This window comes from Trachurus trachurus (genome assembly GCF_905171665.1).
Source record: "Trachurus trachurus genome assembly, chromosome: 22".
NCBI lineage: Eukaryota > Metazoa > Chordata > Actinopteri > Carangiformes > Carangidae > Trachurus > Trachurus trachurus.
In genome coordinates this window covers 12,017,448-12,043,318 of record NC_139907.1, presented here as the reverse complement: position 1 = coordinate 12,043,318, position 25,871 = coordinate 12,017,448, and the positions used below count along the sequence as shown (strand labels likewise).

At 41.3% G+C, this 25,871-nt stretch overlaps 2 protein-coding genes across 2 annotated transcripts; both read left to right on the top strand.

Moving 5' to 3' along the window:
* Positions 1-956: 956 nt before the first annotated feature.
* Positions 957-10,369, top strand: LOC311005549 (receptor expression-enhancing protein 5). The gene is made up of 6 exons (XM_083998004.1): positions 957-1,080; positions 1,167-1,319; positions 5,449-5,542; positions 6,737-6,875; positions 7,696-7,864; positions 8,101-10,369. The coding sequence occupies exons 2-6, from the start codon at positions 1,205-1,207 to the stop codon at positions 8,136-8,138; spliced, it is 555 nt and encodes a 184-aa protein (XP_083854130.1). The 5' UTR covers positions 957-1,080; positions 1,167-1,204; the 3' UTR covers positions 8,139-10,369.
* Positions 10,370-10,777: 408 nt separating this feature from the next.
* diras1b (DIRAS family, GTP-binding RAS-like 1b) lies at positions 10,778-24,227 on the top strand. The gene is made up of 4 exons (XM_083997532.1): positions 10,778-10,867; positions 11,209-11,286; positions 22,423-22,764; positions 23,652-24,227. Exons 3-4 carry the CDS (start codon positions 22,456-22,458, stop codon positions 23,937-23,939), a joined length of 597 nt encoding a protein of 198 aa, XP_083853658.1. The 5' UTR covers positions 10,778-10,867; positions 11,209-11,286; positions 22,423-22,455; the 3' UTR covers positions 23,940-24,227.
* The last annotated feature ends 1,644 nt before the right edge of the window (positions 24,228-25,871 follow it).

Sequence of the window (25,871 nt, the reverse complement as noted above, 5' to 3'; positions counted from 1 at the left end):
GGAGACTGACTCTTGGGAAACATTGGATTAACCAACCTTTATGAAGTACAAAGATGCATCTGTAATTTTATGTTATACGGAGAACTTTTTGATACTCTATTGGCTACTTTTACTCAATTTGATTTCAAATGCAGTAGCCTAGGCCTAGTTATTTTTAAGTGCCAATTTAGATGTTTTGTCTATGACACATATTAATGCCTATTGATCTAGGCATAATAAACTCAATTAAAATTAAGTCAATTAATATACAACACAAATTATTATGTAAGATTATCATTGAGATAATCCAAATGTGTACAATAGCCTAATTAAAGTGTTACACAATAAATAGACAGTGAATAAGGTTCCACCACCACTCTCTAGCTTTGTATATTGTTGTAATAAATGGTCAATATTAATGACAAAGTGCAGAATAAAAGTCTTTTTTTTCTTGACTTTACCTCTAAAGCACACCCTCCTCCTCAAACTCACACAGTGTCGCTTTCTGGCTTGGTTTTGCTCACTTTCTAATTATGAATAGGGGTGTAGCTAAGAATTTATAAATTCAGAGTAGAGTATTATCATTATTATTATACTATATATATCTAATTATTATCATTTTCTGTTGAAGTTCATCTGTTTATTTCATTTATGAACCGACTGACTGTAAAATGTCCAGCTGAAATAAAGACACTTTTTTCTTCTCTTTTTTACATAAACGTGATATAAAGAAAATGTATGGAGTATCCTGTCTTCCATCCGTCTGAATTATTTTATTGCGTAAAAGCATCTTTCCATCTTCGTAGCCTACGCCACGTTTCACTATGGATTCTACGTAAAGCCTTTGTACTGTACGTGAGTTCCTTGGATACCCACAATCCGTTTTTTCACCTGCTGCAGTGAACGTTACTCCACCGAGCTCCGTGATTGGTCAACGGCGTTTTTCCAAACTCCTCCCCCTCTACGCTCTCCACTACTGCAGCTTTGTCTGTGGCGGCGGAGTCAGCGGCCACCAAGCCAGCCAGGCAGCCAACCCTCCACGCAGCCAGCCAGCCAGCCAGCCAGCCAGCGGCAAGTTTTCGGGCAAACTTTTAAACCAAGGTCGGTCAAATAACCTCGTGTTTTATCTTGAACACCTCAAGCGTCGACACGTGTAACATTTGCTTTGTCTGTGTCTGTGTCCACAGGCTCAGGAAGAAAAAAAAAAGAAAGAAAAAGCCCGAAAATGAGTCAGTTGAAGGGGCGTTTTGTGACTCTGCTCCATGAGAAAAACTTTGTGACAGACCAGTTGGCGACTCTGGAGCAAAAAACGGGAGTGAAGAGGGAGTATATCACCTTAGGTAAGCAGAAGTTTATTTGGATAAAACTGTCTTTGGATGCTTGAATGTGTTTTCTAACACACTGTGGATTGGAGAATGACTGATCTGCTTATGGCTTTGACCTCTCCACCAGAAACTAACTAACCTCTTTCTTCATGTGCAGCAAACAATGCAGTGCACTAAGCCGACGTTGGGTAGTTCAGCTGACAAAGTTGCCATTCATATTATTTGCAGTGGCAGGCGGTTGTGGGCACACTGTTGCGTGACTGCTTGACTTTTCAGTGTGGTTTCATATCCTGCGCCTTCTCTAAACTGTCTCACTGTTTTTTATTACCCCGTCTCATGCTCCAGTATCAAAGTACATCTGCAGCTCAGACCTTTATGCTACATTACAAGATTAGAGGCTGGTTTATAATCTGCCTTGCTATTTCAAAAATATTGCTGCTGAATGAACTTCCTCCAATATCCCAAAAGCCACAACCACCACACCCCCCAGGGATATTTTTATCATGTCCTGAAATATCTATTGGGGTGACAGAGACTCTAGGATGACCGGTTACTCAATTGCAGGCCTCTCTCTCTCAATTAGCTCGTTGGACTTGTGTTTTGACACTGCCCTGTATTCAGTTTGCACAGCATAAGTCAATAAAAGCCAAACACCTCGGGCTACGCAGGCAACATTTCATCTGCGATGCCACTCAGGCTACAGGAAACATGTTCGCCAGCCAGGCTGACCCACATGCAACACCCACTGTCTTAACTCAAAATTGATCTCCATCAGCGGCCAAGTATCGCATTTTAACAACCAATTTGAAGGTCGCAGTGGATGCAAAATATCTACGGGTGCTAGATGTGTAATGCTTTCCCTCTATTTAGCCGCACTATATCAGATCTAGAGGATGAGCGTGTTTGCAAATAACCCTTAAGATGCTTTGCTATTTTCAGATAGAGTTAACAACATCAAGTATAGATAGATTCAATCCCATCACTATACTGTAAGTGTTTGTGTGCAGCTGATTTTGATATCAGATGCTCATAATTAAACCTAATAAACACGTTTTTGATAAGGGCATTTTTCTAAAATTCAGCTTTAAGTGAATGGTATCAAAGCTATGTAGTTAACAGGACAATGAACAGCTGAAAAACTAACTTATCTCTGGTAGACAAGCTATGTGATACAGGCACATTTACTTTAACTACAGTTGAAATGATAATTGGATCAATTCAAAATTTCCTCAGCAGCAATTTGAATGTCAAGTAAGAAGTATCTCTAAGCAAAATATGTCAAGTGTTCTGTCTGTTGTCTTAGCTTCTCAAATATTTTCTGGATGTCTCAGCATTTTGGATAGTCAAACTGCGATGAACTGTTAATGACATGTTTCACTATTTTCTGACATTAACAATTCGGTAAAACAGCAGTAAGTTGCAGCCCTTTTTAATCCACCCTAAACCAAACAGCTGACATTTTCTGCAATATGCCAACTACTGCTGCTGATACAAGTCCTTCCCACTTGTTGCCCTGGCTCCAACCACCACTGACTGATGTATCGATAAGTGAAAGAAGCAGAGTTTCCTATCATGTCTGAGGCGTTGTTGCCTTAAATCATCACACGGTCACAAGATGTCAGTTTAGAGGATTTGGTTCAAGCTCAGTCAGATTGGTGTTTAGATTGTGAGCCACTTTTTCCCTTGCATACACTACCACCACAAAACTGGCTCACAAAACAAATACTGTGGATTGTATGCAAATACCATTTGACTCATCGCTACCCTGCAGTTAGCAGATGTTAGAGACAGACAGAGCAAATTATACCATGGTCTGTCCTGCTTACCGGTGTGACTTGTTAGGTTGTTGTTTGCAAGACATATGATACTTTGGCCACTTTTGCACACTTATTACAAACATGTGCACTGATAATGGGTTTACACAGAAGGAATTCTTTCCCGCTGGCTCACAACATACGTCACCTTGTACTTTGCCTTGATCTTCTGCATGTTAGTTGAACAGAGTGACAAAGCGGTGTGACTGCTGAGAAAACGTCTCAAGTTCATGCTGACTTCTTGTGACACTCTGAAGAGCAGTTGTGTACTGCTGACTGGAGTAGAGAGTGGAGGCCTCCTGTGTGAGTGGCTGCTGTTTGTTGACTTCATGTTTGCGAAGCAGCTCTTCTCCCTCCAGTCTCTTAACAGTAGGTTTTTGTCGTGATGTTATTAAGCTTACAATCCAGTTCCTCTTAACATCACAAGTCATGCAACTCCATAATGAGTAGTTTGAGTCATACAGCACATTACAGGATTACACAACTGTGTAATGGTGTCCTTGCTTTATTTTCAGTTTTTCCACAGGACATGTGTTTTCATTTAAGGCTGTAACAATGTCATGTGGATACATTCAGTGTTTATTTCCTTAGAGCAGGGAAGGAGTTGCTTGGACACAGCGTAGATACAGCCAGATGGCATGCAGGTTGGAAGCAGTTTGACAATAAAAGATCCTGAGGTCATATTTTTGTTAATCATCAGAGTGATTGGTTTATGATTTTACTGTTGCTGGTTTTTGGGGCCTTCTGTTTCAACCAGTTCTTCCTGCTTCCTTCATGAACGAGTGAGACTGGGAACTGCATATGATATTTGTATATGAGCTGAGACAAACAAATGAGATGTAAAGAGCAGGCAGCAGCAAATAGTCGTTTTTTTAGGGCCCTGCATGAATTCATTGTGTTTAAAGCAGTCTAATTTTATATCATAAATTGGGTTTTGCATATATTTGAATGATATATAGCTTTAGGCTGCATACAGCTGCTTCCCCACATCCTGTAAAGTGTAAAACCCTAAACCTGTTTCCAGGTTGGCATTTAAACAAATTCCCACTGACACAAAAGGCTCTGGGGATCTGGCATTTTAAATGGTTTTTGAACCCAGGGAGTGTTTTGAAGAAATGTTCACATATCATTCAGTATTAACAGGAACCATACACCGTGAAAGACTTTTAAAAGTGTATGGACAAGCTAAAACGGCTGGTCAGACTGCAGTGTATTTATTACAAAAATCAGCCTCTTCCCAGCTAACCAGCAGCCGGTCTAAGCCTCTGAGGGATTACAGTAAGCAAAGCAGCCAAAATGTAGTTCACTTTACACAGAGCTAAACATTTTGTAGTTGAAACAGTGGCCACCTCATTAGACACATACCTACAGTTGGTTATAATTAAATACAAAAGTCTATAATGTTTAGTTTTGGGTCAGTGTACAGAAAGTAGAGCTGCAACTAATCGTGTGAAATAATAAAGGAAAGTGCCCATCACAGTGAAATCTTTAGATCACTCCTTTTTGCCAACAATCAGTCAATATGTCAATGGCATTCAGAATAATATTATTCATGACAAAGAGGAACTTTAAATAATTCACGGCAAGCTGAACCAGTACTGTAAATAGTTGACTGAAAAAGATTAAAAAACAAAACCAGCAGTAATTTTCTCACATAAATTAATGGACACAGCAAAATACACTTAGTGGCTGCTGACATAGGTGCTCCCATTTCTGTTGCTCAGTCCCCCATGTTTATGTATATAGTGAGTACAAAATCTGTCCTGAGTAATAGACAATATGACATGTGTGTCAATGTCAACAACTGAACATTATAAACTTGATGAACAGGCTTGTTATGGCAGAGCTGCTGTATTAAGTTGGAGTTGATGCTGCAGGTGTAGCTTATGAAGAGGACTTTATCCCACTTTGCATTTTAAGCAAGATGCCACTCTAATTGTTCTCCTCCACCGGCAAGTTATGTAAAAACAGGCTTTGTCTGCATGCGTTGTATAATAGAACAACATATTTTAAACATATTTAAAACCAGTGGTATTCATGGAATCTCTCACATACATGAGATGTAAAGGTCACATGACTATCAGAGCTCTAAGGTATATTTAATTTTTTAACTGTAGGATTTGAGTATCGGTGTTTGACTCGTGACCTCCTAATCCTGCTGCCGTGTCGTCCTTACATCCTGCTATTAGACGCACTCTGCTGACAGCAACGTTAATATCCCTTGACATTAGATGTGTTTGTCCAGTAACAGGATAGCCTCACCCTCCCCTCCCCTTCCCTTCCCGCCTTCTGCTCTCACCTCAGTGCAACTTCTCTTTCTCCCTCTGCAGGTTTCCTAGGTTTTCTTGCCCTCTATCTTCTGTTTGGATATGGAGCCTCACTGCTCTGCAACCTGATCGGCTTCATCTACCCAGCATATTTCTCGTATGTAATAATGTTCAGATTATGTCAATCAATCAATACACTTATTTTATTTTAATATAAAATCCATTGCCAAGTAGAAAACTTAAACTTGTTGCAGAAAAAGCACAACTCTATGTTTTAATAATGAATATACTGTATATAACTAGAGCCTCAGAGCTGACACATACTGTATTCACAGCATACATTCAGCAGTCGTTATTAATGATTAAAAGTCATTGATTGCAGTTAGGCTTCTCCTGCTAAGGTATGTCAAAATGTGTGCTGTTCAAATGGCCCATTTTGCAATTGTATTTCTGGGAATCGATCTTAATTGTAATTTCTTTATGGGTGACAGTCATTGACTTGTTTTTTAAGTGTCTTACTTTCTGCTATTGTTTATATAAAAAAAAAACTACAAAGGAAATGTTTAAAGGATGGATTCAGATTTGTTTAATCATTCATCTCCCCTCTGGCCATAAATGATTTCCATTTAGATGTCTGTTAAGAACAAAGTTCACCACCGTCAGAAAAATAAAGGAAGTTGTTCCTGAAAGACCTTGGAAAAAGGTTACTACATTCACACTACTAAATCTTAGTTTTAAACGGCATTGCTCCCTATATATCTGTCATCCACAAGCAGGTCTACAAGCACTTAGAAAATGCTGTTTTAAAAGGAAAATGTATTAGTGAGGATGCTAGCCCAAGGATGTTCATTTATATTACTTGCATTAGAGTTAAGCAACAAAGGGGCTCTGTTATGACCACTATGGAGAGGAGGAATAATTGTTCTGACTCGTAACTCAGTGTAGAAATTAGCTTTTGAGACACACTTGATAAAGTCTTAAGTGCTGCTTAATGATACCCTGTGGAGTTTTTACTGTTTTTAAACATTCAGCATCTTTCTCCAAACCTAATTTTGTGTGTCCTTCTGGGCTCACAAAAACAAATTTATTTTTACTACTTCATTAAAAGAAATCGGGGACATTTTTTTAAATAATAGGGAAATTCTGTTGTCATTTAGCCTTTTGTTCTCATTGTTGTCCTCTGCAGAAGGTATGTAACATGTCGTCCCTATAGGTGTCCTCAAATGTATGCCTGACTGCTTGTCAAGAACTCCAGTCTACCTGTTAAATGCTGTGACATCAAATTTATTTATATGCTGTTCACATTGTGACCTCATCGATCTCCTGAATCCACCCTGTCTTGTCCACTCAGCATTAAAGCCATCGAGAGCAACAATAAGGAGGACGACACACAGTGGCTGACCTACTGGGTTGTGTATGGGCTCTTCAGCATCATCGAGTCCTTCTCTGACATCTTCCTCTTCTGGTTTCCCTTTTACTATGCCAGCAAGGTAGGCTGACCTTTTGGTTTGTGGTGTGTTTTTTTGTATGGGCGATGTTTAGTATCCTCTTTTCTACTTTGTTTTCATTGTTACTCTGTAACTCCTGTATATAAAGTTATCAACAGACCGATGTGTACTTTCACTGTGAAACCACAGACTGTCACACTGTGATGAATCACATGAGGTTTGACGTCTGTGGGCCTCTCCGTGTCGTAACTAACCAACAGCACACTCATGTGGACAATCTGTGTCAGGTCAAAATAAGAAAAAGAGTCAGAAATCTCTTCTTGATTTTTTTCCACATACTACACAATGAATGTTTGTATATTTGTTTCTTTCCTTTCCCTGATCCTTTTTTAACAAGTTAATTGTTTTTGAGACAACACCATCATTTTTTGAGACTACTTCACTATCCAGTTGTTTTAATTCAGTTGCCATGATCATCATTGCTCTGCTTCATTAAAACACTTTAATTTAAAGGAATAAACTTAATCCTGGAAGAAATTAGATGAATAAACCAGATCTCACTGTGTGCAAGGAGTGATGGTAAATGAACAATATGTGTGTGCTGTTGTACTGTTGCTAATACTTCCTGAATGCTCAGCAGCAGCTGTTGGTTATTTTCATTACCTATTAAGATTAAGATGACATTTAATTAACTGATTGACCAGTTGGATTTATATAAATGATAATCACAGATTCATAAAAACAAATAACAATACAAACCCCCAAATTATTCCATTTGTTTTTTTTGTTTTTTTAAACTAGATATTTCTATACTTTGGACAGGAAACTAATATCTAACATCTGTCCTCTACTCTTTCCTCAGTGTTTGTTCCTGGTCTGGTGTATGGCTCCTGTGACATGGAACGGCTCTGAGATCTTGTACAAGCGTGTGATCCGGCCATTTTTCTTGAAACACCAGGCTGCGATGGACAACGTTGTCAGCGACCTGACCGCCAAGGCCAGGGACATCACTGAGAGCGTCACAAAGGAGGGTGAGATACCCACTGTAGTCATGCAAGTAGAGACACATTTATATACTACATTAATTGCAGCAGCAGCAGCAGCGCACTAACACAGCTTGCAACGCATGCAGCGCCAAAGCATGCATCACACTTTAACACTCACACAAAACAACAACTCCTCAAATACACAACTCACTTGTACATTTGAATCGCTTTTTACGTGTCTGTGAAATATAGTGATTTTCTTTCTCTGTTTGTCCCATCAGCTGTTAACCAGGTCCTCAACCAAGAAAAGAACAAGTGAGAAACACGGGAAGGCTTTGTGTCTGTGCGTTTGTGCGTTTGTGTGTTGGGTACTTGAATGAGTGACAGAAACAGTGTGTGTGTGCGTTTGTCATGTTGCTTTTGGTTTGTCCTCCCCCCTCCTCGGATGATCGGTGATGATGTGCTAAACTGAAGCTTCACATGAAATAAAATCACGACTTGTTTGTGAGTCTAGATACTACTAGTACTAAGACAATCAGTGAAACTGTGACCTTTTTATGAGATCTTATTTTCTTTGTTGTAGCACATTGATAGCAAAAAATTGTAATGCTGTTACCTGCAGGTTTCAGCAGTGTTGTCTAAATGAGCCATATGTGACAGGAAACTGAGGATGATACCAGTACGGTTATAAAAGAAGGTTGCCTTAAAATGTGTCCATATATAGCATTTTCTAACATGGTAAATTTAAACTGGAAGTTTTTACATGTATGTGGTGTCTGCATTGCTCTCACAAGCCTTACTCTGGGATGTGCCAAACAGAATTTACTGTCTGTTTGATTGGAAAGGTTCTCACTGTGTTTAACTGGACGACTTCTGTCTTTTGATATGTCTTAATTTATCATCTCGCAACGATGAAAGAGTAAAACTGGGATCCTGGTGAACTGAAATCTGTGTCTCTGTGTCTGACTTTAAATTCATTTTCTTCTGGGACTTTCCCTCCGAGCAGTGTCATTCCTCACAAATTGGGAAATGGGATTTTATTTGGTCCAAATTACAATGTTCACACACCAGTGATTTTTCTTTTTATTGCAGTGGCGAGTCAAAGAAATTGTATTTCTGGATCTATAACCTCTGTGGATTTGGCTCTAGTTCATTTTGTAGCACCTAATCTTTCTTATTAATGACACTAAACGGTGGCCACATAAATTGCTCTGTCTAGCAGAAATGTTTTTTTTTTTAATCTAATGTCTGTCAACAGTATTTAATTGCAATCGAAATGTTAAAAAGAAGATATTTTTGAGAAGCATGTTAAATTTGGTAGAGCAGGAAATATATATTTTTTTCTGTGATATGTTTGGGGGAAAGATTCAAATTCCATGCACACTTTCTTTCCCATCCTACATCGTCTTGATCTTTTAACCTGTCAACCTCAAGTACATTTATGGGCTTTCAGACAGCCTAACCACCCACGCTTTAATTTGTGTTTGGCTCTGTATTCACGCTTGAGGGGCTTTGAATGGGAGGCTCTTTGTGTTCGTGCACTGGATGTAATGCAGGGGAAATGGTGGACGGAGCCCATGCGATGGCCACACAACACCACGGGGAGAGGAAGGCACCCATCTGGAAATGGCTGCTGTGAAGATGTGTCTGCTGGGTGTTTGTTAGAGTATATCCCCCTGAGCCACTGGTGGTTGACGTGATATTGATGGAACAGAAACGAGACACAGAAACCAATAATTGCATTGTGATTCCTGTGCAGTTTCATCTAAAGCTTTATGCGGCGTGTGAGGCCTGTAATGACCTGGGATAGTTACCAAGGAGCTGAAGAGAAGAAACTAAAACTAAAAGGAAAAGAGTGGGGAGAAAAAAAGTATTGCTGCATTCATGGTCCCTGGAGGATAAATCCTACTGACTTTGGAGATCTGCTGTGACATTTCTGGGTTTTTAGTGACATCATGTCTGGATGCATAATTTTGCTCAGACATTCATTTCAGTCCTGAAAACTGTAGTGATCCGCTGACATTTTCAGCACCATCCAACAGCTTTTTGACTGAGATGTGTGAACAACAAAACAATGAATGAAATGTCATGATCCGGTACAATGACAACGATTTCCAAATTGATAAAAAAAAAAAAAAGTAAACATTAATAAAGTAATTCCTTGTTAGATGTGCAAAGTAACATTAAACATCCCTTTAATCACAAGTAACTTTTATATTTGACAGTACTGTTGCTCAGCTCAATAATTTCTTTAAAAGAAAAAAAAACTCCCGTTAAAAGGTTTTTCTTGGGAGTTTTTCCTCAGTCGATGAGAGGGTCTAAGTGCAGAGGATGTTGTTATGATGCTGTGTGCCCTTTGAGACAAACTGTTTGTAAAAATGGGCTGTATAAATAAAATTGCCCTGCCTTGCCTAAAAACAAACAAACAAAAATCCTTTAATTTATTTATTTTTAACTAATATTGTTGTAACATTGTCCAAGAAAGTGCCATGTTAACATCAGAAACCAAAATGTACATATACTGACTGATGTAGGATTAAAAATGTGTTGGCATGCAGTGCTAGCAACTAATCTAAGGTTGTTGATTCTGATGTTATAATTTAATTCAAAGTGGGCATGCAAGTACAGTAAAGAAAAAAAAACAAGATTTTAAAAGTTAATTGCATACCTGAATGGTGATATTAGGAAACTTAAGTTGTTTATACTGCTGTGGATGACACATTTGGTCTTTATTTGAAATAAACCAATGCTTATCTCTCATGAGGACGAGAAGACTTCACTCTGAAAGTAAAGGTAAGTTTCCAGCATCACAGACTTTTACTGTCCCGAATAATGACATTTAATTTGAATCTCCTGATCCATCTCTTCTTTCTCCTTCATAACCCTGCACCTCCTGCTCTTCTGCTCATTATCCCTTGGACTCAAACAATCAATGCTACTTGTAATCTGTCTGACAGACCGCCGCTGCCCCCCCCCCCTTCAGCCCTTGCGGTTCCCCGGCTCGCCGACAGAGGGGGACAAACTCAAGCCTGACGGGATGGAGAGTTGGTGAGTCATACAGTGAGACCGTCACGTACTAACACAGCCCTAAACCAGGCCTGATTTCCCTCTGCCCGAGGCCTCTGGTAGCACCAGGGATGAGCTTACTTGCATTTATTTGTGATATTAACCGAAATTAATGACATTTTCTCATCTCAGCTTACATGGCTTGAGAACTGATTCAGGCGTGATTAGAGCTACTGGGTTGGTTCACTTCCTGTTTACCAGCCCCTACACTGTGTAATCATCCTGTCTTTCCATCTGTTACATGCAGTTTTCTTTGTAGCCTGTGCTGTAAAAAAAAAAAAAAATATATATATATATAGGCCTATATACATTAATGTATGCAGGTTGTCCTGGATCTGTCCATGGTGCTGAAGCACAATCAGGTCGCTGTCCATGGTGCTGATCCTGGATTTGACAACCAGGTAGGCTGTGATTTCTTTTATTTTTCATTCTTCATCGTTCTTATACTTTTCATATGACCTGATCAATCAACCAAACCCATTGAAACACGTGTTTCCAGTCTCACGTGTCATGCCTGCAAAAACTTGAGCCCAGTTAATCCAACAGTTGTGGATGTTTATTCTCACCAAACTCCATAGCAATAATTTTGTTATCTTTTCTTTTCTAAAATTGATTTTTTTTTATATATATATTTATTTATATATTCTATATGATCTATGATCAGATTGTAGCTCTGCACGAGCATTATAATCTGTTGGCCTGTGCATTTTTTCATCATTCATTCCATTTCCTTAAATCTTGAGATTTGTTTTCGTATTCACACAGTTTCATCCATTGAGCGCATAAATGAAATAGTTATTATTACCTATTGTTGTTATTAATAATAACAATAACAATAATGATAATAATAATAATAATAACGAAAGTCTTTTTAAATGGCTTATTTTGCTGGCATCAAACCACTAGGAAGTGTATGAACTGACAGAAAATCAAGTGTGGACAGAAAAGGGAGAGAGGGCATAGCACCTCCCACGTCCTATCTGCGAGAGAGAGAGAGGGAGAGAGAGAAAGGGGGGAGAGAGAGTCTGCTGTGGTGGTGTTAGAAATCGGACGACATGAGCTCTACATGAACCGCGTAAAAATGCTTTAGGACGCTTTTCGGCGTTTGTCTTTCATCCGTCTGAACCAAGGACGAGCCTGAAGCGGAGCTATTCTTCACGACCAGGTACGGAGATGCTGCTCACCCCCGCGTCTTATACATGGAGGCTGTAGATGTTGGTATTCAGTGGCGTAGCCGCGGTCCTCCTGCCTGGCTGCCTGCCTGCCTGACTGACTGACTGACTGACTGGCTGGCTGTTGTGTGCGCACACGGTTCCCTGCTGCTTTCGGGCCAACACGGCGAATGACGAGTTTCATTTATTTTTTTGGTGTTGATTTTTTAATGCATCCACACTGACTCTCATCACGCCTTGCGCTTTTCTTGTTTGATAACCTCGGATGGTATGAATTGTGTATATAATGTATGTCTGTATGTATGTATATGCCCGCACAGCCATATTGGCAGTCAGCAGGAGAGAGAGAGAGAGAGCGAGAGAGAGAGGGCAGAGATATGAGGGTGTCGGGATTATCATATTGCTTTGAGGAGTAAAGGGAGGAGGAGGAGGAGGAGGAGGAGGAGGAAGGGGGGAGGGGGGATTGGGGGGGCTGCGACTGCGAAATGATGGCACAGCTGCGAGATGGCGATCCTCTGGTATTTATGAATGAACCGAGCAGGAGTAGGGTGGTCTGTAATGGCGTTGCGCAACAATCTATGGACGGACGGCGCGGAGCCCCCTCTCCTGCCAAACCCCTTCCTGACTCCAGCCGAGATGGAGATGCACGTCAACATTAGACCATATACACTAATAATGACGCCAGCGTGACGCATAAAGCCCCGTTTCTGTGGCAAATGCCTTGGTTAATCCTCCATCTGGATCTGCTCTGCTCCATGCTTCCTCCTCCTCTTCCTCCTCCTCATCCTCATCCATCCATCCATCCATTCATCCATTCATCCATCCCTGATGTGTTTGTTGTGGCTTTCATGACTGGAGAGGAGAGCTAACAAGACATGCAAAAGGAGCTGTGAATCATTTAGGCCTTCTCTGTTCATGTGTGTGTGTGCATATGTAGCCTATGTGACTCAACTTCCTGTATGCACTGAACACTCCTAGTCATGGGTGTGTAGGCTGTGTGTGTGTATGTATGTGTGTGTGTGTGTGTTGCAGGGTTTGAGAGAGGAGCAGAGAGAAGAGATGTATGACAGTAAATCCTGTGATTAAGCTTTAAAGTGTGTGGTCGGTTGAGAGGAGCACAGAGATGCAGTCTGTATAAAAGCGTGCATGTGCTGGTCGAGGGCGGAGGCGGGGAGGGAGGGAGGGAGGGGTGGTAGTGGTGGTGGAAGCGTGGGGGCCGTGTCGATGTCCTGGATGCCTGCCTGTCTGTTTGTTTGTCTGTTTTGAACAGCCACAGTACAGTTGCATAAGAATACTCCACTCTGCTGAGGCAGGACAAAGAAATGACTCAATAGACGGTAACACGGCGAAAACACAGAAGGAGAGGAGGATGCTGAAACACATCCGGTGATGCTGATTATTGATTATAATTTTGATGTTTGTTTAAAGCGCCGTACACGAGGCCACGTGAGATAACGTGAGGGTGAGGATGACCAGATGTTGAGAAAGACTTGAATGCTGCAGCTGCAGCCGGGGGGGACTTCACTTATATGTCTCCTTATGTCTGGTGGACTGGCCTGGACATTTAACATTTTACAGTTTCATAACCACAAAGATACTATGGTTTTCTGCAGCCATCAAGATCATGTCCATCCAGAGCTGTATCAAAACGTCAAATCTGCCTCGATGGTTTGCTGCTCTAGAGGATTAAAAAGAACATCCATTGCTCAGGTGCCATTTCTATGATGGCTTGTTCATTTATATAGAATTAATTAACAATATGCATTTGCCTATCTAGCAGGCATTGTATCACTTCCTGAGATCAACAAATATAAAGTTGTTTCCCTTAAACATAAAACAGTAAGAGAAAACGGAGAGAAAAGGACATATTGGCATATATCAATATCCACACATATATAAAGAAGCAAAAATATTTGTTTCACAAGATGTCTGTTCATTGCAAACAAAATGCTCCTTTCATTGAGTAAATTTTAATCTGTGGATTGTAGTCTGTGTGTCTGGACGACTGCCATTTGTCAATGCGTGAAGCTGTGAATTTGGACTATTTTCCTATCCTGCTGCATGCATGGTCAATGAGCTCCTTCCTCGTCTTTATACCTCTGACCACCAGGTGAATCGTCCTGATTTGTTGTTATTTGCAACAGTAAAATACTAAAGGAGGTTAATTTCATCAGGGTTTAGTGCTGCATGTGAGAGGAGCGTGTGGTTTTGACCACACCCCATCACTGTGTTTGTGGCTCTGTTTGTGCATTTATACTTTTTTATGGAGTGTTGGTTACTTTCAGAGAAGGAAAGACTAACCACGCTGCAACAACTTGCAGCAATAAATCCAAATTTTGTCAAAAGCTACAATAAGCATGATTAACTTGGAGCTGCAGCTGTCTCCCTATGTGGCAGAGACTTTATCTTCACCTGGTTATTTGTATCGATTCAAATAGTTTACTGTTGTTTCCTCAGGATGTTTAAGTCTGTTGCTTTGGCAGCACGAGTCTAGTCAAGTGCACCATCACTGTTGAGCACCCCTGAGCTATATATAACTGTATACTCCATAACGTCTGCTTTAATACTGGAACAGATCAATGCTAAAGTGTTTTAGTTGCACTGACGGCATCAGCTCATTTGAAAAGGGCCATGCAGTCTTCATTAAACATGGCAGTGGACAGGAAGTTGTTGGTCTTTTTGCATAGCTAATCGCAGGACAGGACGGTTGGCTCTGGTCAATTATGCACACTGTGACCTCTGAGTTAACGTGTTTTTATTTGACATTTTGCTCAATTATCAGCTGTTCATTTGGTGTAAAAATGTCACTCAGCTTTAAATCTGTTTTAAGAAATCACCAGCACTCAGAGGAAAAAATACCCCAGGACACGTTAGCAGTTGGTTTCTTATAAATCTGACAGCATCACCAGAGCGTCAGCAGCAGTCTGGAGGAGGATTCCCTTGTTTCTGCTTTTAGCCATCTGCGTTGTTATCAGACCTGGATCAACTGGTATTATAGAAAAGGAAAAAAAAAAAGCTGTGCCTGGTTGATCTCGTCAGTTCCAAAACCTACCAACCCTGTCACCATCTGTCACTGCAGGCATGCTTCTCCAATACACTCCCACCAGTCTGTAATTAGTCCCTCAGTCAAGTCCGGGCCTTCGTATTTTCTAAGAATAAGAATTCTTGAAAAATAAATACATTCAAAATCATTATACAGATTTGAAAACACTGTGCCAGAGATCTTTCCACAGCTTTGGCCCAGACCTGGCGTTATTAGTCAGGTGCATGTGTTTTTCCCAGATTGTCAGGCTGAGGTATTAGCAGGGTCTTACGGAGAAGACAGACGGAGCAACCCAGGGTTCCCCAGGTCAAGCTAATGCTCAGTACTAATACACACTCAAAGACTAATTACAGGGCCATCTTACATCCTGTACTGTGTAAAACTGCTGCAAAGAATCATGGGGATTATAGTTATAATGTTTGATTACAGCTCAGGAATCAGTCTGCCTGTAGGGAAAATGTTTTCCTCTGATGCTTTGAATGGAAATGCACATTTACTTCATGCTTTCATTTGTTTTGTTTTGTTTTTATCTTTCGGTAGTTGTTGCAGGTAGAGGGATGTTCAAGATCCATGTTTTAGCTAATCTAACCTGCAGCAGTGCCTACTAATTTCCTCCTTATTAGACTTTGATACATTTTTGTCATATTGTCAGATTTTAACTTGAACTTAATGATCATATTACACCCAGACTAGGAAAAGCTCCCCATAATGTCCCTTTGAACAACAGGCGCTAGTGTGAACAAACTTAACACTAATGATGACGAATGTGTGGAAACAGACCTCTTTGGTTCATTCTGTGCATTTGTTGTTTCACTTACACACATTTAGAAAAGTGTTGTTATGCTAAATGCTAATATTTCTCCTTATAATAACAGTTTTGCAAGTACAACAATGAGCCGTGCAGTAATTAGGGTTGACCTGGATAATTCCAAATAAGAAATAAATCCAGCTGTTTTGTTCTAGTGGTTTTGGACCAATCATAATTCCTTCCAACAGCATAATGCAGACAATCCAGACACATGCTGCAGAGTGTCAATAACTCAATTGCACAAGGAATTGCAGTGAATCCTGCATTTTTTTTTTTTTTTTTCGGTTAAAATTTCACACCAAATTTTTTTCTTTCAATTGTATTTAAAAAATATTGAAAATAAATATTTAAAGATGCAGATATTGATCATGCTCATTGATGCTGTCTCACATTTCCTACATTTCCTAAACATAATGAACATAATAATCTAGAAAAGGTTACAGGAAAATCTATTGTCAGTGTGTAGACTGTGGGTCGTCTGCTTCAAACCCCCTGGTCCAAGTTAAATGTGACGCTCTGAGTAACAGACAGATGAAAGTCACCTACATCATTTTTGTGTCTGATGTCCCTGCTCCACAGCGTTAGTGTCGGCACATGCTGAGTCAATGGGATGTGCATGGAGTATCAGAGGGCTACAGTGTGCATCAAGGGCTGCATGCAGTCTTAAAGGGAGACCGCTGGTAACGTAAGTCCTGGGAATTGGGTCAATGCAGAGCAGGCCAGGAGCACAGAGGAGGTTAAGCTCAATGATTAGCTACTAAGCCAAGACCACAGTGCTGCAATCTCTTGTACAGTCTAACAACCATACTCCATGCACGTACAGTGGTGTAAGCTCAATCACAGACTGGCACGGATGAGAGGCATTCACATCCAGGCTCACGCCCCTTAAAACTTAGCAATTATATGCACACAAATATAAAAAGGTGCACATTTCCTATATACATGCAGTAGCCTACATGCTGCACTTGCATCTACTGTAGATTCGTTTTTGTTTATAATTTGTAGACCAGGAAGCAAAATTACTGATTCTGTGCCAATTTTTATCAGTTGATTAAATAAAAATGACAGTCAGTCAGTTTTGTTGAATTAATAGTTCAATATTTTTGCACAACTGTTTGTTAAATCTGTGCAAGAGCCATGTAAAGCCTGGTTTCTTGGAGGACTATCTCTATTTCTGGGCCGGGTACAGTGACTTCCTGCAGTTAGATCGCTAGGCAACCTTACAGCGGCAACAACAAACAGTAAATATTCTGTGTACCAGTGCAGTGGCTGCATGCATCCTTCAAAGGACACAATCTATGAATGTGCGGCCCTTCAGGTTAGGGTTAGCAAATGACTCAAAATGTTAATCTTGGGATATGTTTGGCTACGTAGGAAAAGAAGACCTCATCTCTTAGCTGCATTTGAAGGGGCTTTTAAAACAGGATGGTCTAGTGGCTCTCCTGTGACACAATGGGTCTTTAAATGCAACGTCAAAACGATGCAGCCCCTGAATTGCGACACAATTTATGAATAAATCAGACAAGATAAATTACTTGTGGGTTTCAGTCAGTCGGAGTCATGGCTTGCTATGCTAATTAGTTGCTGACTATTTAATTACACATATGTTGTACAAAACAGCTGAACTACAATATGTAAACTCAAACTTTTCTATTACTGATAATGCAATATCTCAGCATTTCTGGAGTGAATAAAGGACCAGAGGTCTAATTCAATAGATATAGGCCAGTCATATAAAAGAAAATGAATAGTCCTCCAATAAAACATTTATGCACAACCAGAAAAATCCAGAATGGCGCTGTTGTTAAAATCGACTTCTATTTATAGTGGTCGTTTTAACACCTTTCGAAACACTTAACAAAACCAGTCACACAAGTCTGTGCAGCCCATATTCAGTGGAGAGGATCCATTATTCTGATGGATCATGAACACATTTTATAGCTCCAGCTCTGATGGACATGAAAGGATTGTTTCCTTCTTTTGCATCATCGCCCTCCAACACACACACACACACACACACACACACACATATATATATACACTGAGACGAATAGAGAAGAAAAAGAAAGAAATCCATGTTGTAGAAACGAAAACGAACCCCAGGGGATTTTTTTTAACACATCTTTACAATAAGCACGTGTCTCCTCTGGACGCGTGGGCAGGTGTGAAAGCAGCAGCGAATCGACTGAACATGTGAGACTGAGTGATGATGATGTGTAAGTTTAACCTATACAGTCAAGTACAGACCTAATGAAAACATCTGGGCCTAAAAATTGCAACAGAAAAAAAAAACGCAGATTCATTCCTGTGGCAAAACACACTCACACTCACACACTACACACACTTGAAAAAGCCTGAGCTGATGTGTGCACAGAGAACAGGGAATCTTCTGCTTCACTGCACAGAGACACATCTCCAACACACACACACAGTCTGGTAGCTGAGGAAACTTTGTGCAGATCATGTATATTGTGTATGTGTGTGTATGTGTGTGTGTGTGTACACTAATATTTAAAACAAAAACCATGCTCCAGTATAAAACATTGGTCTCCAAAAAAGCCACATGTATCCGCCACATTCCAGTGTCCGTGGCTTGATTAAAACCGTCTCTCCAGCAGATACCATGGGACCGCTCTGTGGGTGTCTATTTAATCACGCTCTTGATCTGTTGAATGGCATTGTGTTTGATGTTGGTTAATGCGCTTCCTTTGTGCCGCTGCGTAAGTGGTTCTCTTGAGGGAAATTATGCGCATGTTTTCGCTAAAGGTGACATTTCCCTACTCCTCTCGGCGCAATAAACAAGAAGGAGCGAAGGCTGCGTTGCATCTATTCTCTGACTGAGAGGCAGAGGAGGAGGAGGTGGAGGAGGCCCGGCTACACAGCTCAGTCTGTGCCAAAGCTATCTACTAATGGAGCTTGGCTGCACCGCCTCACAGATGCATTTATAGTCTACCATTAATTCATTAAGGAGCTGCAGTCCGCTCGTTTCAAATAAAACAAGAGAAGAGGAAGAGGAGAGAGACAGCTTGCATTTAGGAGGAGTGCCATCTATCTCTGAGGCCTGGTGTCAAGGACAAATGATGGAGAGCGGAAGTACAGTGTGTGTGTGTGTGTGTGTGTGCAGTGTGCGTGCTTTCATGTGTGTGTGTGCACGGCACTGTGAGGTTGCACCTGTGTGTGCAGTTACAGCTGCTGACAGAGGGAGGGAGGCGGCTAATTTTAGTGCAGGTGGAAGAAGAAAGAGGAAGGGAAGGAGGGAGGGAGGGAGGGAGGGAGGGAGAGGAGAAAGGTTTTGATGAGCAGAGTCTGAGCTGAAATCCACGTCCCAGAAAAAAAAAAAATCAACAGACACTGTTGGTGGTGGTGGTGGTGGGGAGAGTTGTGCAGGTGGAGGTGGATGACAGACTGACAGGGCCCAGACAGACGAACCCCATCGATCAAAACCACAGCGGCTTTAGTTTATTGATCAAACAGCGCGGAGACCTGGGGAGAGAGTGAGCTGGAGTGGAGACACAGCGAGAGGAAGCTGCAGACAAACATGCTCCTGATGTGTACATCAAAACATAAGAGATTCGTGTGTGTGCGTGCGTGTGTGTGTGTGTGTTCTCAAATATATGAATGGAACCAGTCCAGCTTTCACCAGTTATTCAATTTCTATTTTTCTGTTAAATTTATCACCAAAATAGAAACTCTGCAGTCCTGTTTTCCACCTACCGGTTTAACTTATTTTAGTCATTCTTTGGCCACTGTTTTTGTCTCTAATAATAACCCTGGACTCACCATGTTGCTCAGATCTGGGAACACATGCAGCGCCACTGCTAAAAATAATAAGTCAGACAGAATAAGAAACCCCCTGTTTAGCCAAATTTTTCATCACTGACCTGCTTGTGCAACACATTTACTTACATCTCTTCATAAAAGGATTGACATCATTTGGATCATCTGTTTTCTTTTAAACTGTGTGATGATCAACAGTGTTCCCAGATCTCTGCAATTATAATTATTTAAAAAAAGGTGCAATGATTGTTTTTTTGGCCACTTGGATTCTCCACAACAAGCTGTAAACACATCATTGACTTATTGACATGCTCTGAACATATGGTGAGCAAACAGTTGCCTGTTCTCAAATTCAGCAGCTGCAGAGCTTCGTTAACATTCATTTGGAGTCGTGTTTGTGTCCGCCTGGTGACTGTTTATCCAACATTCACTCTGTTTTTGGTCACTCCTGAGAAGAAAATATCTGCCTATTAAATGTTGCAGAACCAAAACAATGAGCTGAAAGTCACTAAAAGGGTTTGTACAACTCAGATGGACAACAACATATAATAGGCAATGATATTTTGTATTCTTTGAACAAAACAATGTACTGTAGACTAAATGTAGATAAACAAAGATTTCTAAGAAGGAATGCCTGGAAAGATCAGCCTGATTTGGGTTTTTAACTATATTAGTAGATTACCGGAGAACCTGTGTGCATGTGTGTGTGTTCGTGTGCGTTTCTGTAATTCTGTAAAGCAGGCCTAAGCAGAAAGCACTGTGCAGCACTCTGGCAGCTCCGACCACAATACCTCGGAGTGAGTGAGGGCCTCATTAAAGCTAAAAGTTTGAGGCAATGCAGATGAGCATATATTTCAGTTTTAACAGCTTTGCCTTGTAGCCAAGTTGCTTATTGTTACTCAGACTTTTAACCCTATATTGCTTTTTTCCTCATTTATCTTCACAGCACAGATTATCACTTGAAATGGAAATCTGCCTTGATTTAGAGGAAAAATACTTTGATCTCAAGAAGCCAGAGCATTTATCCCTGAGTTTAAGCTTCAATCACAGGTTATTAAGACTTTATTTGACAGAATCCCTCATTATGTCAAGATTCCTAAAGCCCTGAGGCTCCAGATAGCTACTAAATAAGATTTTATTTTGCCAGACCAAAGTGAAACTGTTCACAGTCTGCAGACATATGAGCAGAAAACACAGACTTTGCTGCAAATGAAACAGTGGTGGTGTGTTGAGCATGGATAAAAACACTCGTATAAGTCAACCAGACCTATACAGCTATAGACTGACCATAAAACACAAGAGGCACTCCCAGAATCCCCATTTATTTCGAACTCCTTGACTGATATTATCTAGAATCTGGCAATGCAATTACAGGAGCTCTGCTATCAATAGTGGGTTCCAGCAGCACAAGCATGACAGAAATCCACTTATTCCATCTAGTATTGATGTCAATTTACTGTTTCATTACAGCCGGAGCTTGGAGAGCAGCACATGATCACAACTGAAGGAGCATCTTATTATGGGACCTTAAAGCAAGTTTGGAACCACAACAGATGAATAATGTAACAAGATGCGATGCATGATCACAAACAGAGCAATAGATTATCTGTGAGGACATTGTCCAGGTGCATATTTATACTAAGAGCTGCAGCGGGTAATAGTGAAGGTGCTGACTGCCAACCAGCACTATTAAAGCCCTGGGATCTGTATATTATTTACCTACAGTCTATTATACTTTTTATAACTCTTAAAACTTTACCTTTAATGCCAAATGTGCACGGCAGGAATTTTCTGCAACAAACAGTAAATCTGCTGCTAAATCATAATTGTTTGGTTTTTTTGGCACATGGGGGCAGTGCAACAAGCTGTGAACACAAAATTGACGTTTCAAGTTAATTTGGCAAACATATCAGAAAACAGTTCACACATCCAGCAGCTACATTGGATTTAATTTATTCCAATATTCGGCCTCATCTCATTTTACATGGCTCTGATAAAGTCTTGGTTGTAAGATTTTATTCTCCTTCATCTTTGTCATTTATCTGTTACTGGTAACGTGAATGGTCAGTTTGTTAGTTTTAGAGGGAAGGCATAATTATTTGATCCAAAGTTATAATAAGAAAATATTTATAAGAGCAGCTTTAATTATTATATTCAGTAACTGTCTCCTGTGAAAGTGTGTTGACAGTCTAATACAGTGACCCTGCAGTGTATACTCCTGTCTTTGTGTTAGAGAGGTGTTGGTTCAGTCGTTTTTTTTGCTGCCGTTGAAGGTTTTTTGTCTTATACACGAGTTCATGTTATTGTGTCTACCCACTGAAGGCCGGGAGATTAGTGTCCTAAGCCGCAGGGACTTGTCTCTTCCCGGGGTTTGCTGCAGTTGCTTAAGTTGATAAATGAGGAGGCGCTGGAATGTTTTTGGGTTGAAACTGAGAAACCGGATGGTATCGATTAGGGAAATGTCTGCGTCAGGTGAATCACTTGGGGCTTCACCAAACTCATCCTCTCTAATTTGTACTCTGGCTCCCAGTCAAGACCACGAGGACAGGCAGAGTGCTTTCACACCCGCTGGCCTGAGGTTGAGTCCCGCCAACATTTTCATCCTTCTTTGTCCTGCTGCTGCTTTGTATCTGCTGCCTCTGTATAGTCTCTTTGCTAAAAACGACCCTCTTCTCCTATTCTCTTCCACTCTCACCCTGCTTCCTCTCCATGTCCCCCACCCCTCAACATCATACAGGTGTAACACTGTCTTAATCCTGAGGGGGGCAGAATGCCGGAGCAGAGCAACGACTATCGCGTGGTGGTGTTCGGGGCAGGGGGAGTGGGGAAGAGCTCCCTGGTCCTGCGCTTCGTGAAGGGCACCTTCAGGGACACCTACATCCCCACAGTAGAGGACACCTACCGCCAGGTGATCAGCTGTGACAAGAGCGTGTGCACGCTCCAGATCACCGACACCACAGGGAGCCACCAGTTCCCGGCCATGCAGCGCCTGTCCATCTCCAAAGGCCACGCATTCATCCTGGTCTACTCCATCACGAGCAAACAGTCCCTGGAGGAGCTCAAACCCATCTACCAACAGGTGGGGAGAGTGTGTGAGCGTCGAGAGGGAGGATGATGGTGTATTTCAGTGTATGAGTGGGCTGAAACTGAATGTGTAGAGTTCTACGGTTGTCTTGTTTTGTATGTGTCTAAAGTTTCTGTTTTTCAATGAGATGAAGTTTGCCATTTTTGGCAACTTCCTGTCTGCATAAGTGTCTGAGTTTAATTCAGCAGTCATGAATTCTTCACAGATGAGTGATAATCCATTAATAGGAAAGGCTGTGGGACTGCCAAGTTGGGGGGAAAAAGTCAATTTAGTAGATTCATATTCTCCTCCAGCGAAATGCGCTTTGTCTTTTTATGTCGCTTTTTATTTAAATCATCTAAAAGACGCCACTAATGGAGAAATTCAACCACTGACCCTGTGGAAAAGAGCTGCTGTGCATCCAGACTGGACCATTTATCACCATTTACATCTCACAATGTAAATGTGACTTTTAAATGGTTTTACATCAATGAGAGAGTACATTATGAGAAAAAACGAAAAATATGAATCTGAATCTTAACCATGTTTTGTCTAATGCCAACATCTTGATTCATCACTGGCTCTTTTACCTGTCAACTTTAGTCTAAGCGGTGGTGCAAAAACCACGGAGAGTATTTTTATAAAATTTAAACTATGTCTGGGAGGAACTTTAAAAGGGCATCACTCACCCAAATTGGTAGAGATCTGACAGATAATGAGGTGAGAGCGAGAAGAGATGACAGACAACAAAGATACAAAGACAGATTTAGGACACTAAAACTACATGGCTAAGGTCTTACAACCCCAGGCCATTTCATTTTAACATTCAGATATGCATTCTCTAATTAACTTGGAGATATATACCCACAACAACCTCCCTTATTTCCCTTTGTCCATTGCAGGTTCTGGCCATAAAGGGCAATGTCGAGGCCATCCCCATCATGCTCGTGGGCAACAAAAGCGATGAGACCCAGCGGGAGGTGGAGACCAAGGACGGGGAGGCTCAGGCCAACCAGTGGAAGTGCGCCTTCATGGAGACGTCGGCCAAGACCAACCACAACGTCACCGAGCTCTTCCAGGAGCTCCTCAACCTGGACAAGAAGAGGAACATGAGCCTCAACATCGACGGCAAGCGCTCGGGGAAGCAGTCCCGCGCCGAGAGACTGAAGGGCAAATGCAGTGTGATGTAAAATCCAAGAGGGGAGGAGAGGAGAGGGGAGGTGGAGGCGAGAGAAAGAGAAAGAAAGAGAGAGAGAGAAGGGGGAGGAAATACAGAGATATGGGAGGAAAAGAAGGGAGGCGAGAGGTAAAAAAAAAAAAAAAAAGACTCATTAAATGTATCACTCGTCTGGATGGACAACAGGTATCTCATCATCCACATCCTCCTCCGTTTGACTGCTGCGTTCACAAACACAACTCACATACCGGACACAGACCAGACTTCAGCTTGGAGCATTACATCCATGTGCATTCTGCTTAAAGGAGAAATGGGGTGGGTGGGTGGGGAGGGGGGGCAACAGGAAAGAACCAGTCAGCCATAACTGGAAACAGCGTTGGTTTTGGACTTCTGCATCGTCCAAGGTGCCACTAAACCTGACTGAGGATCTCATCAAGACCTTGGACTGCAATGAAGACCACAGCCCCCCCCGCCTCTTCCCCCATTATATAGACTGAAGATTTCTGATCCACACAAAGCATCTAGTGTCCTCTCTCACTTCCACACCCCTCCCTGCTAAACACCCCCTCCCTCGACATCCCAGCACCCTCATCCTTTGCATTGCCCCACCCCCCCTCTCCCCCTTATTGTAACAACTATAGAGAAACGTTAATGTATGTGTAACAGAGTCGACAACAAAGTTAGTTAAGCTCACTCATCTGGTAGAAACACCATTTTAATAAACTGAAAGTGTCCTTCATGCTAGTTGAGGACAGGACTCCACGGTTTGAGACTGCTAGCATGAAGGACGGCAGCAAAACGCACGACCCGGCCACATCCCAGTGACACACCCGAAGACTCTGATGTAAATAAAAAATGGGATATTTAAACATATTCCATCTAGTCTTCATGTTCCCTGGCCCAACTATTATTGTACCAGTCACAGAAAGTTTGACTCGAAGTTTGAAGGAAGCTTAAATTTGTGGCCAGAGGACAAATTTGCCCGCCTTCTCATCCCAATCATCCATCCCTGAAAGATTAAAAGAAAAAAAAGAGCCTTCTTTACCTTCATCAAGCTGTCATCATGACATCAAAAGCTCATGTGCGACCCGTCTAAACGTCCTCATCTGAAGTGGAGAAGCATCCAGCGGCAGGGCATGCACACGCACTACTGATACGACGCAACAATCCTTTTAAGACTCTCATCTGGTGTCGATTAAACTGTGGATGAAAGGACGCTGGGCTCTCATCAGAAATATGAAACAGAAATACAAGTCTGCCTTGAGGACGATACACTTTGGATAATCATTGCCAAGCCGGTAAGATGATGAAGGTTGAACTGGGATGATTTTTTTTGGTTCTGAGGTCAAGAATGTCCGTTTTGCTTTGGCACTTTTCATGCAAAGGTTTCTCTTCTTTTGCCTTTTATTTATTTATTTTTTTGATTTCTTGCTTTGTGGTGTTCTTTAAATTCATGTAAACTCAAAAACCCCACTTTAAGCAAAAGCACATAGAGAAAAAAAAAGAACAACAATGACAACAATGATCAGGATGAATTAATTCAGTGTGTGTGACCCGAATCTGGTTAATTCTGTTTCCTCTTTGGCTTGTTTGGTCACATTACCTCTCATACGCTCATCCAGGCATCGGGAAACAGAATGAGTCACACACACATACACATTCAGCATGCGCACAAATGCATTCATGCAAGTGTCAAAAAAAAAAAAAAAAGGACACACACATACACATGCGCAATAGCTGTGGTTGTCAATTTGAGTAACACTGTTGATGGATTACATGAAGACAAACAAGGCTCACTGAGCCTAAATGCCCTCACATTGCACTTTATATCATAAACACCCACACACCAACACACCAACACACACACACACACACACAACTTTAATTTGCCATGTTTTTGCCTACACCATCTGCTTAACACAGAACATCCCGGAGCCGCTGCTCT

What these genes read in the sequence shown, in the direction of transcription:
- LOC311005549 (XM_083998004.1), top strand. Translation starts at nt 1,205, where the DNA reads ATGAGTCAGTTGAAGGGGCGTTTTGTGACTCTGCTCCATGAGAAAAAC. An exon ending in ATCTACCCAGCATATTTCTC is followed by an intron (nt 5,543 to 6,736) that starts GTATGTAATAAT and finishes TTGTCCACTCAG; the next exon opens with CATTAAAGCCATCGAGAGCA. An exon ending in CCTTTTACTATGCCAGCAAG is followed by an intron (nt 6,876 to 7,695) that starts GTAGGCTGACCT and finishes CTCTTTCCTCAG; the next exon opens with TGTTTGTTCCTGGTCTGGTG.
- diras1b (XM_083997532.1), top strand. Translation starts at nt 22,456, where the DNA reads ATGCCGGAGCAGAGCAACGACTATCGCGTGGTGGTGTTCGGGGCAGGG. An exon ending in TCAAACCCATCTACCAACAG is followed by an intron (nt 22,765 to 23,651) that starts GTGGGGAGAGTG and finishes TGTCCATTGCAG; the next exon opens with GTTCTGGCCATAAAGGGCAA.